Source organism: Fringilla coelebs (assembly GCF_963513975.1).
Source record: "Fringilla coelebs genome assembly, chromosome: 30".
NCBI lineage: Eukaryota > Metazoa > Chordata > Aves > Passeriformes > Fringillidae > Fringilla > Fringilla coelebs.
This window is the reverse complement of record NC_140056.1, coordinates 2,554,877-2,568,235: the sequence shown is the minus strand read 5'-3', so window position 1 is coordinate 2,568,235 and position 13,359 is coordinate 2,554,877. Positions and strand designations below refer to the sequence as shown.

Sequence of the window (13,359 nt, the reverse complement as noted above, 5' to 3'; positions counted from 1 at the left end):
ACCGTCTGGGACCACCAGGGGCTTGGGAGGGCAGCCAGGTGTCACCTGGAGATCGGGGATCCCTTTGGGCTCCGGAGAGGCGCCTTCACCTGGCCCATCCCGGGTTTTTAGGGTTTCAAAGGGGCTGAGAGGGACCCCCGGGCCCGTTGGTGACAGCCCCTCGTTGTCCCCTCGTGCAGCATGTGGCAGGTGTGACCCTCCCACCTGTGCCAGGCCACCATGGAGCCGTGCCCGGGGCAGCCCCAGGAGGCCCTGCTGACGGTCAACGAGCAGGTAGGGCCCCCCAAAACCGGGCTGGGACCCCAAAACCGGGCTGGGGTGGGACCCCAAAACCGGGCTGGGGTGGGACCCCAAAACTGGGCTGGGGAGGGGGACCCCAAAACCGGGCTGGGGTGGGATCCCCACCACAAAACCGGGCTGGGGAGGGGGACCCCAAAACCGAGCCAGGGATGGGACCATCACCCCCACAATTGAGCCGGGGGTGGGACCCCAAAACCCGGCCGGGGATGGGACCCCAAAACCGGGCATGGACTGGGACCCTCACCCCGAAACCGGGTCTGGGGGTGGGACCCCAAAACCGAGCCAGGGATGGGACCCTCACCCCCACAACCGACCCGGGGGTGGGACCCCAAATCCGGGCTGGAGTGGGAACCCCACCCCAAAACCGGGCTAAGGGGTGGGACCCCAAAACCAGGCCGGGGGTGGGACGCCCCCTGTGTGCCCTGGGATGGGCTGGAACACCTGCAGGAGATTTGGGGGGCTCACCTGGCCCTGCACCCCACCTGCGGGGCTGGAGGGGACACCCTGCAGGTGTGGGGCGCTGTTTTGGGGTGCTGTGGGTGTGGGGGGGATGCAGCAGGGGGGTACCTGCTGTGTTTTGGGGTGCTGCAGGTTTTGGGGTGCCAGCTCGATGGGTTCATACAGGGTCAGGTAGAACAGGCAGGTTTAATTAATCATTAATTAATCGCCAGTTTAATGAAGGACAGTAGGAGATAAGGAGAACAGAGCAGAGGTGATTGTGGCATCAGCCGAGCCCACACCGTCACCTTCCCCTTAAATACCCCTTCCCTGACATCATCTCTTTGCATATTCATTGTCATATGCATAAATTTGCATATTCAATGAAGTGTTTTGCATAGCCCCTCCTCGGGCTGTTTCTTGGCTCGGTTTTAGCTCCTTCTCTTTATCACCTCCGGTTTTGGGCCCTGGCCCTCGCTGCCTTCAGGGGGTGAGTGCTGTGAAAAACGCCAATCACTTGTTTTTAAAAGTTTTAAAAGTTTAATGATAATAAAATGGTTATAAAAATAGCAATATAATTAGAGTAATAATAATATGGACAATTTGAATTATGATAATATGAGAAAATAAAAACAAATAGTTACAGACAGTCCGGGTACCTTTTCTGGGCAAAATGAGCCCCAAAAGGCCCCACGTTAGCAGAGGATTAACCCTTACAGCAGCAGCCTGTTGCACATTCACACCCACCGTGCAGGATGCAGGAATTCCATTCACAGCCAGGATTCTGTCCGGGCAGGGTCAGCTCCTTCCTCTGAGTCCTGGCGGCTCTGCAGGGCTGAGCCAGGCAGGAATCCGTTCATTTCTTCTGTAAGGGAGCAATAAATTCTCTTTCTCTGAAAGATCCAGGTGTTCTGGGGCTGCTGTCTCAGTGAGAATCCTTTCTTTAGGAAAAAAGTATCCCACACAGCACAGTTCCTATTTTAACATTCTGTTATAACCTCAAACTGTATTTAACACTCTATTGAAGAGAATTAATACAGCATCACTTTCTAACACAACACATATAACATTCATTTGAATATTTGTGAAAAGCCAATCACAAAATACACATTTTTCACAACAGCAATAATAACTCAGACAATTAGGATTAGGACAATACAAGGCAATAAAAACAATGACTTATGGACAGTGTGGGTACTTCTTTCTGGGCAAAATGAGCCCAAAAAAGGCCCCACGTTAGCAGAGGATTAACCCTTACAGCAGCAGCCTGTTGCACATTCACACCCCCGTGCAGGATGCAGGAATTCCATTCACAGCCAGGATTCTGTCCGGGCAGGGTCAGCTCCTTCCTCTGAGTCCTGGCGGCTCTGCAGGGCTGAGCAGGCAGGAAGAATTTCCTTTCTCCTCATAATTGAGCAATAAATTCTCTTTCCATGAAAGATCCAGGTGTCCTGGGGCTGCTGTCTCAGTGCAAGCGCCTCATTCCTTTCTTTAAAAAAATATCCCCCACACACAGTTCCTATTTTAACCACAAAAGTGACCTTTTAACTACAAAACTACATTTCCCATGCCATTAAAATGTTAATACAGCACCACTAATCGATACAACATCATACCCACAGTAAATATCTGCACAGAGCCACACAATGGCACTCTGCCCAGCACTGATATCTGACAGATCTGCTCAGGTGAGCTCACCTGTGTCCCTTGGGTGTTACCCCATCCCAGCACAATCCACCCTCCAAAACCTGCACAGCCACACATAAAATCCATTTAAAATTTGCAAAAAGCCAAAATTATAATATTTATCTACATCAGCTATGGCACTGAGCTTAATTAACAAACATAAAATATATATTTATAACAAAGTAACACATATAAAATCCATTGTAATAGTTGCAAAAAGCAATGTTATACTGTGTACCTTTATCAGCTGTTTGACTAAGCTTAATTAACACCAGAAACACGAACTATATATTTATAGCAAAGTTACTTTAACACATATAAATCCATTTAATATTTGCCAAAAGCCAATATTATAGTCTGTACCTATATCAGCTATTGCACTGAGCTTAATTAGCAACAGAAACACAAACTATATCTTCATAACAAAGTTACTTTAACAGACTCCAAAACCTGCACAGCCACACATAAAATCCATTTTTATATTTGCAAAAAGCCAAATTTATAATATTTATCTACATCAGCTATTTCACTGAGATTAATTAATAAACACAAACTATATCTTTATAACAAAGTTATAATTTTAATATTTTAATATTAAAATATTTTTAATATTTGCAAAATATTTGCAATGTTATAATGTGTACCTATATCAGCTATTGCACTAAGCTTAATTAGCAACAGAAACACAAACTATATATTTATAGCAAAGTTACTTTAACACATATAAATCCATTTGAATATTTTCAAAAAGCCAATATTATAGTCTGTACCTATATCAGCTATTGCACTGAGCTTAATTAGCAACAGAAACACAAACTATATATTTATGGCAAAGTTACTTTAACAGAGACTCCAAAACCTGCACAGCCACATATAAAATCCATTTAAAATTTGCAAAAAGCCAAAATTATAATATGTATCTACACCAGCTTTTTCACTGAGATTAATTAACAAACACAAACTATATCTTTACAACAAAGTTACTTTAACACATATAAAATCCATTGTAATATTTGCAAAAAGCCAATATTATACTGTGTACCTATATCAGCTGTTTGACTGAGCTTAATTAACACCAGAAACACGAACTATATATTTATAGTAAAGTTACTTTAACACATATAAATCCATTTAATATTTGCCAAAAGCCAATATTATAATGTGTACCTATATCAGCTATTGCCTGAGCTTAATTAGCAACAGAAACACAAACTATATCTTTATAACAAAGTTACTTTAACAGGCTCCAAAACCTGCACAGCCACATAAAAATTCCATTTAAAATTTACAAAAAGCCAAAATTATAATATTTATCTACATCAGCTATTGCACTGAGCTTAATTAACAAACACAAAATATATATTTATAACAAAGTAACATATATAAAATCCATTGTAATATTTGCAAAAAGCAATATTATAATGTGTATCTACATCAGCTATTTCACTGAGATTAATTAACAAGCACAAACTATATATTTATAACAAAGTTACTTTAACATATATAAAATCCATTGTAATATTTGCAAAAAGCCAATATTATACTGTGTACCTATAGCAGCTATTTGACTAAGCTTAATTAACACCAGAAACACGAACTATATATTTATAGCAAAGTTACTTTAACACATATAAATCCATTTAATATTTGCAAAAAGCCAATATTATAATGTGTACCTATATCAGCTATTGCACTGAGCTTAATTAGCAACAGAAACACAAACTATATCTTCATAACAAAGTTACTTTAATAGAGACTCCAAAACCTGCACAGCCACATATAAAATCCATTTAATATTTTCAAAAAGCCAAAATTATAATATGTAGCTACACCAGCTTTTTCACTGAGATTAATTAACAAACACAAACTATATCTTGACATATATAAACTATATATGTCAAGATACAGTTTGTCAACATAAACTATATCTTTAACATATATAAATCCATTTTAATATTTGCAAAATATTTGCAATATTATAATGTGTACCTATATCAGCTATTGCACTGAGCTTAATTAAGCTTAATTAACCAGAAATACGAACTATATATTTATAGCAAAGTTACTTTAACACATATAAATCCATTTGAATATTTTCAAAAAGCCAATATTATAATGTGTACCTATATCAGCTATTGCCTGAGCTTAATTAGCAACAGAAACACAAACTATATCTTTATAACAAAGTTACTTTAACAGGCTCCAAAACCTGCACAGCCACACATAAAATCCATTTTTGTATTTGCAAAAAGCCAAAATTATAATATTTATCTACATCAGCTATTTCACTGAGATTAATTAACAAACACAAACTATATCTTTATAAGAAAGTTATAATTTTAATATTTTAATATTAAAATAATTTTAATATTTGCAAAATATTGGCAATATTATAGTCTGTACCTATATCAGCTATTGCACTGAGCTTAATTAGCAACAGAAACACAAACTATATATTTAAAACAAAGTTACATTAACACATATAAATCCATTGTAATATTTGCAAAAAGCCAATATTATAATGTGTACCTATATCAGCTGTTTGACTAAGGTTGATTAACACCAGAAACACAAACTATATATTTATAGCAAAGTTATTTTAACACATATAAATCCATTGTAATATTTGCAAAATATTTGCAATATTATAATGTGTACCTATATCAGCTATTGCACTGAGCTTAATTAATAAACACAAACTATATCTTTATAACAAAGTTATAATTTTAATATTTTAATATTTGCAAAATATTTGCAATATTATAATGTGTTCCTATATCAGCTGCTTGACTAAGCTTAATTAACACCAGAAACACAAACTATGTATTTATAGCAAAGTTACTTTAACACATATAAATCCATTTAATATTTGCAAAAAGCCAATATTGTAATGTGTTTCTATAAGCCTGGGACACCCAGAGCCTGGTGGCCATCCTTGGAACATTAATAATTTAGGGATTTCCCCATTGTTTCTCTCACCTTTCAATACCCAGTTTCATTTATCAGCAAACCTCAAGTTTATTTGTTAAATCAAATCTCCTTTTCCATTCGTCAGTCAGTGGAATCCTTTTTAATTTCAAACTTCTTCAGCTTGCTCTGCACATACTCACCACACACTTCCAAAACTTTTCACTATTTCTACATTTCCAAAGCTTTTCACTATTTCTACATTTCCAAAACTTTTCACTAATTCTACATTTCCAAAGCTTTTCACTATTTCTACATTTCCAAAACTTTTCACTAATTCCACATTTCAGCCATCAAAGAAATTTGTGCCCATGGGCTATAAATTACAGAATTGTCATTAATTAGCAGTTCATCCTCTATTGGTTATTGATTTCTCCTCTCCTGCTGGTCCATTCCCATTTTCAGTCTCTTTAATTCCTTTTTCCCAGCCAGGGAGAGTTCCAGGACACTGCCTGTGTCTCTTCTCTATCCCTGCAGAATGCCCTTGTGCTCCATAAATCCTGCATTCCTCACACCTAATTCTACCAAAAACACCTCCCTGTCCAGGCTTTTTTTATTAAAAACCATCGATTTGTGCATTTTCAGCACAGCTCCAAGGCTCAGCCACTTCCCCAAAATAGCATTTGGTGACAAACCTTGCTGAGGGCTGGTGATTCATGGGAAAGTTAATTAAAGCCATTAATTAGGACAGTTAATAGGAAAGTTTTATCATTTCCAATGCACGTCTGTGAGTGGTTCAGGAGGGGTTGGGTGTGTCAGGAAGATTCACCCCCAAACCCCAGAGGTTTGTGCCCAAAAAGGAGCCAGAGGAGCCCTTGGGCTTTATCCCAATAAAGGGAGAGGCTGTGGGGCATTCCAGATTTTTGGAGGATGCAGCCTCCTCTTTATCCCAATTTCCCTCTTTTTTCCCCATTCCTGTGGTACCTGAGAGGTTCAGACTCCCCAGAACACCTGATCCCCCTCTCATGTACAACCCTCCCTTTTAATTTTTAATTCTTATGGAATTTAGGGGTTTTTTTCTTCCCCATTGTTTCTCTCATCTCTCAATATTCATTTATCAGCAAACCCAAAGTTTATTTATAAAATCAAATCTCTTTTCCCATTCACCAATCACTGCAATCCTCCCCATTGTTCCTTTTATCTCCCAGTTTTATCCCCCAGCAGACCCAGGGCTGCTTTGGAAAGGCAAATCCACCTTTCCTCCCAGCAGGGTTTTCCTGGCAGAGGAGGGGTTGGGTGTGTCAGGAAGATTCACCCCCAAACCCCAGAGGTTTGTGCCCAAAAAGGAGCCAGAGGAGCCCTTGGGCTTTATCCCAATAAAGGGAGAGGCCGTGGGGCATTCCAGATTTTCGGAGGATGCAGCTTCCTCTTTATCCCAATTTCCCTCTTTTTTCCCCATTCCTGAGGTGCTTGAGAGGTTCAGACTCCCCAGAACACCTGATCCCAGAGATTCCCCTCTAATGCACAACCCTCCCTTTCAATTTTTAATTCTTACGGAATTCAGGGGTTTTTCCCCATTCCTGAGGTACCTGAGAGGTTCAGACTCCCCAGAACACCTGATCCCAGAGATTCCCCTCTCATGTAGAACCCTCCCTTTTAATCTTTAATTCTTACAGAATTTAGGGGTTTTTCCCCATTTCTGAGGTACCTGAGAGGTTCAGACTCCCCAGAACACCTGATCCCAGAGATTCCCCTCTAATGTACAACCCTCCCTTTTAATTTTTAATTCTTATGGAATTTAGGGGTTTTTTCTTCCCCATTGTTTCTCTCATCTCTCAATATTCATTTATCAGCAAACCCAAAGTTTATTTATAAAATCAAATCTCTTTTTCCATTCACCAATCACTGGAATCCTTCCCATTGTTCCTTTATCTCCCAGTTTTATCCCCCAGCAGAGCCAGGGCTGGTTTGGAAAGGCAAATCCCTCATTCCTCCAGAGATTCCTGGTGTTTGTCCCCTGCTCCCTCTGCAGCCCTGTCTGGGGTGGCCCTGGGGACGTTTCATTCTCTTTTGTCAAGGTCATTTCATCCCCTTGTCCCTAACTTTGAAAAACTCAGCCAAAATCGCCCCAAATCTAAAACCTTCCGAGGCAAAACTGATACAAATTCCTGCAGCTGCAGGATTCCAAACATTCATTGATGCTTGTACTGACTCCAGGCTTAATTTGGTTCGATTCCCTGATTTTCAATTAGTTGAGACAAATTTATGCATAAGATAAATGTACATTTAACCATTTAACCTAAGAGAAAAATAAAAGCTTTTCCCACACCATTCTTTTTTTTTCCAGTAAAAAAAGACAAAAACAACTTAGCAAAAATAAATAAATAAATAAATAAATAAACTGACAGCACATGGAATAGTCTGCTGTAGATAATCCCAGCACTATTTAGTTGCCCAACAAGCTGCTCACAATAAAAATCACTAAAATTATTAAATTGACTAATTCTTTTGGGCACAGGAGAAAGTCTCACACAGCTCCATCAGGTCCTGGAAAAGGGAAAATTCAGCCCAGGTTATTGGAAAGCAGGAAAAGGAGAAATCAGCTGAGGGTTGATTCAATTCCCAACTCATTTTCTGGTGAAATTCTGGCATTGGTGGAGCGGCCACCCCAAATCCCGGGGTAACCTGGGAGCCTCCCCTGCAAACCCAGCGCCCTCCCCACTCAGGACTGGTCAGACTGGTCAGACTGGTCAGACTGGTGGGGCTGGCAGGGTGAGACCCCCCAGTGCCCAAGGAGCTGGGGGAAATCTCGTCCTTTTCCCCCAGGAATTCTGATTTTCCCCCTTTTTTGAATTGCAATCCCACCACCCGGGGAGGTCAGGACTTGTCAGAGCCAGGGGAGGAAATGACCTTTGGGGACAGGGGACAGCGAGCTCTGAGTGACCCTGGCGGTGCCACCCCCTGTCCCCAGCCAGGGTCGGTGTCACCCCCATGGGGGCAGCTGGGCTCGGTGCCAGGGGAGACCCCAGAGAGACCCCACAGAGACCTGGGGGGCAGCAGGAGCCCCAACAGCGGTGCTGACCTCACTGACCACACCCTCACTGACCACTGACCTCACTGACCACGGCTGGGACCCCCACTGACCACATCTGGGACCCTCACTGACCACTGACCACTGACCTCACTGACCACTGACCACTGACCTCACTGACCACGGCTGGGACCCTCACTGACCTCACTGACCACTGACCACTGACCTCACTGACCACTGACCACACCCTCACTGACCACTGACCTCACTGACCACGTCTGAGAAACCCTCACTGACCTCACTGACCACTGACCACTGACCTCACTGACCACGGCTGGGACCCTCACTGACCACTGACCACTGACCTCACTGACCACTGACCACTGACCTCACTGACCACTGACCTCACTGACCACTGACCACTGACCTCACTGACCACGGCTGAGAGACCCTCACTGACCACTGACCACTGACCTCACTGACCACGGCTGGGACCCTCACTGACCACTGACCTCACTGACCACTGACCACTGACCACTGACCACGGCTGGGACCCTCACTGACCACTGACCTCACTGACCACTGACCACTGACCACTGACCACGGCTGGGACCCCCACTGACCACTGACCTCACTGACCACTGACCACTGACCACTGACCTCACTGACCACTGACCACTGACCTCACTGACCATGTCTGGGACCCTCACTGACCACTGACCACTGACCACTGACCTCACTGACCACGTCTGGGACCCTCACTGACCACTGACCACTGACCTCACTGACCATGTCTGGGACCCTCACTGACCACTGACCACTGACCACTGACCTCACTGACCACTGACCTCACTGACCACGTCTGCGACCCTCACTGACCACTGACCACTGACCACTGACCACGTCTGAGACCCTCACTGACCACTGACCACATCTGGGACCCTCACTGACCACTGACCACTGACCACTGACCTCACTGACCATGTCTGAGAGACCCTCACTGACCTCACTGACCACATCTGAGACCCCCACTGACCACATCCAAGGGACCCTCACTGACCACTGCACCCACCCCAGGGACCCTCACTGACCACTGACCACTGACCACTTGTGTTGAAATTTTAGAAGTTTAATGAATGAGTTTAGAAGTTTAATGGGTTTAGTAATGAGAATAACAATAAAAATAGTACTAAAAATTAGGACAATAGGAATTTGGACGATCAAAGTTAGGACAGAAAGAGAAAATGAAAAGCAGAGGGTGGTGGGTGTCCAGGTGCTTTGCTCTGTGCCAAAGGATTAACCCTTAAAAGCACTGACCTGCTGCATGTCCACAGATCTCATGCATGATTCAAACATTCCCTTCACTCCAGGGCGTTCCTGCTCAATTTTAGCTCCCCCCAACTTGTAAATCAGCCTTGGTTCCTCGGAGTCTGAGCTGTCCTGATAAGGAGGCAATAATTCTGCTCTGGGGACCTCGGTGTCTGTGCTGTTATCTCTATCCAGATGGGACAATGGGAAGAATTTCTTGATTATCTTTTCCATTCCTTGAGCTGCTTACAAAAATTTTCTTACATCACATTGTTTCTATTTTGTTATTATGCTATAGCTTAAAAACTGTATTTACTGCACTACTTAAAAGAGATTAATGCAGCATAACTTTCCAACATAACATATAGGATTCATTTTAAATATTATACATACAGCATTAATCTTAAAATCTGTAAAAAGCTGATATTTTAAAATGTATTTATAATGGAAGGGAAGGAGGGAAGGAGGGAAGGAGGGAAGGAGGGAAGGAGGGAAGGAGGGAAGGAGGGAAGGAGGGAAGGAGGGAAGGAGGGAAGGAGGGAAGGAGGGAAGGAGGGAAGGAGGGAAGGAGGGAAGGAGGGAAGGAGGGAAGGAGGGAAGGAGGGAAGGAGGGAAGGAGGGAAGGAAGGAAGGAAGGAAGGAAGGAAGGAAGGAAGGAAGGAAGGAAGGAAGGAAGGAAGGAAGGAAGGAAGGAAGGAAGGAAGGAAGGAAGGAAGGAAGGAAGGAAGGAAGGAAGGAAGGAAGGAAGGAAGGAAGGAAGGAAGGAAGGAAGGAAGGAAGGAAGGAAGGAAGGAAGGAAGGAAGGAAGGAAGGAAGGAAGGAAGGAAGGAAGGAAGGAAGGAAGGAAGGAAGGAAGGAAGGAAGGAAGGAAGGAAGGAAGGAAGGAAGGAAGGAAGGAAGGAAGGAAGGAAGGAAGGAAGGAAGGAAGGAAGGAAGGAAGGAAGGAAGGAAGGAAGGAAGGAAGGAAGGAAGGAAGGAAGGAAGGAAGGAAGGTTGGTTTCTGTTTGGGGGTGCCGGCTCCGTTTGGAGGTGCTGCAGCTGTGAAGGTTTTGCTGTAGGTTTGGGGTGCTTTAGGTTTGGGGTGCTGGCTCTGTTTGGGGGTGCTGGCTCTGTTTTGGGGTGCTGGTTCTGTTTGGGGGTGCTGCAGCTCTGGAGGTTTTGCTGTAGGTTTGGGGGTGCTGCAGGTAAGGGCGTGCTTTAGGTGTGGGGTTGCTGTAAATTTGGGGGTGCCCCTGGCAGCCTTTCACCTCCTCGAGGTGTGGCCGGGGGTGCCCCTGGAGCTGGGGGGCTCACAGCAAAGCACGGAGCTGTTGGGGGGCTGGGACTCCCCCAGCCGTTCCTCGCTCCTGGGGGGTCCGAGTGGGCTCTGCACCCCAAAACCAGGGAGGCGGGAGGGAGCCCCCGGGGGACACGGCCGGGGGGTGACGCACCTGGAGCTAATTTTGGGGTTCGTTTGCAGGTTATTGTCATGTCCAGCCACGAGACCATCCGGGTGCTGGAGGTGGGGGTGGATGGGGACCCCAAAACCGCCGGGGAGGGAGCGGGGGGGTCCCCGGCACAGGGGGCCCCCCCAAGTGTGGAGGACGCTCCCGCCAGCGCCCCGAGCTCGACCGGCGGGGAGGCGGCAGGTGAGAGACCCCCACCCCCCCTTCGCGGGATCGGTCCCGGTTCCTCGGGTCCCTCCCTCCCGGGATTGTTCCGGTTTCCCCCGGGGTCTCTCTCTCCCGGGATCGGGGATCGTTCCCGGTTCTCCTCGGATCTCCCATCCCCGGGATCGTTCCCGGTTTCCCCCGGGTCTCCCATTCCCGGGATCATTCCCGGTTCTCCCCGGGTCTCTCTCTCCCGGGATCGTTCCCGGTTCTCCCCGGGTCTCTCTCTCCCGGGATCGTTCCCGGTTCTCCCCGGATCTCCCATTCCCGGGATCGTTCCCAGTTCTCCCCGGGTCTCTCCTTCCCGGGATCGTCCCCAGCGGTTCCCCGGGTCTCCTCTGGATCGTTCTCCCCGGGTCTCTCCTTCCCGGGATTGTTCCCAGCGGTTCTCCCCGGATCTCCCATTCCCGGGATCGTTCCTGGTTCCCCCCGGATCTCCCATTCCCGGGATCGTTCCCGGTTCCCCCCGGATCTCCCATTCCCGGGATCGTTCCCGGTTCTCGCCGGGTCTCTCTCTCCCGGGATCGTTCCCGGTTCCCCCCGGATCTCCCATTCCCGGGATCATTCCCGGTTCCCCCCGGGTCTCTCCTTCCCGGGATCGTCCCCAGCGGTTCCCCGGGTCTCCCTCCCCTGGATCGTTCTCCCCGGGTCTCCCCTGGATCGTTCTCCCCGGGTCTCCCTCCCCTGGATCGTTCTCCCCTGGTCTGTCGTTCCCGGGATCATTCCCGGCAGTTCCCCGTGATTTATTAAAAAAATATGGATATTGATCTAGTACCGATATCCAACTGTGACGGAGGAAAACTGTAACAGTTTGGAGTTAGAAAGTGTGTGTTTATTGCGGGATAACTCCCAAATACACCCTGCAATTTCCAGGTGATTTTATCTGTGCAGGTATTGAATATCCAAAATACAAATGCACATTCATAACTCTGGAACATCCCATTCCCAATATGGATATTGATCTAGTACCAATATCCAAAAACTCTCTGACAGTTTAGAGTTAGAAAGTGGATGTTTATTGTGGGATAATTCCCAAATACACACTGTGATTTACAGGTGATTACAGAGCCCTTTTATCTGTACAGGTATTGAATACCCAAAATGCAAATGCATGTTCATAACTCTGGAACATCCCATTCCCAATATGGATATTGATCTATGGATTTTGATATCCATAGATATCAATTCAATACAAGTACTGAATACCCAAAATGCAAATGCATATTCATAACTGTGGTACATCCCATTCCAAATATGGATATTGATCTATGGATTTTGATATCCACAGATATCAATTCAATACAAGTATTGAATACCCAAAATACAAATGCAAATTCATAACTCTGGGACATCCCATTCCCAGTATGGATATTGATCTAGTACCAATATCCAAAAACTCTCTGACAGTTTAGAGTTAGAAAGTGTTTGTTTATTGTGGGATAGCTCCCAAATACACACTGTGATTTACAGGTGATTACAGAGTCCTTTTATCTATAGAAGTATTGAATACCCAAAATGGAAATGCATAAATTTGGTTCATCCCATTCCCAATACGGATATTGATCTATGGATTTTGATATCCAGAATCTATGGATTTTGATACCCATAGATATCCATTCAATACAAGTACTGAATACCCAAAATACAAATGCACATTCATAACTCTGGCACATCCCATTCCAATGGTAATTAGTTCAAAAGCTATTAAGCATGGTAATTAGTTCAAAAGCTATTAAGCACGCAGAGTTTGTTCCTCGAGATGGGTCGGTGGTCCCTTTCATGGGGAGGGGTCCCAAAATGAGGAAGTAAATGAAGTCCTCCTCCTTCTGACCCTTCTACCTTTCCAATGCAAATGTGACAAATGAACCCTTGGTAGGACTCCCATTCCCTGGCCTCAGTTGGTTTCAGGACAGAGGAGGCCACAATTGTCTGATGTTCCTAAAGCCATTTATCAGTTCCCATATTCTTCATTACAAACCCAGCTAACCAAACATTGTGCTGACAAGCAATCAATTATTAGCTAACTACCAACTCTTAACT

At 44.9% G+C, this 13,359-nt stretch overlaps 1 protein-coding gene across 2 annotated transcripts in view; it reads left to right on the top strand.

Moving 5' to 3' along the window:
* The window catches only part of POU6F1 (POU class 6 homeobox 1), a 37,161-nt gene that overhangs the window by 8,708 nt on the left and 15,094 nt on the right, over positions 1-13,359 (top strand). For both annotated transcript variants that reach the window (XM_084223518.1, XM_084223517.1), the window contains exons 3-4: positions 180-273; positions 11,130-11,298. In XM_084223518.1, the coding sequence (XP_084079644.1) occupies positions 220-273; positions 11,130-11,298 (223 nt within the window). In that variant the 5' untranslated portion in view covers positions 180-219. The remainder of the gene's footprint in view (positions 1-179; positions 274-11,129; positions 11,299-13,359) is intronic.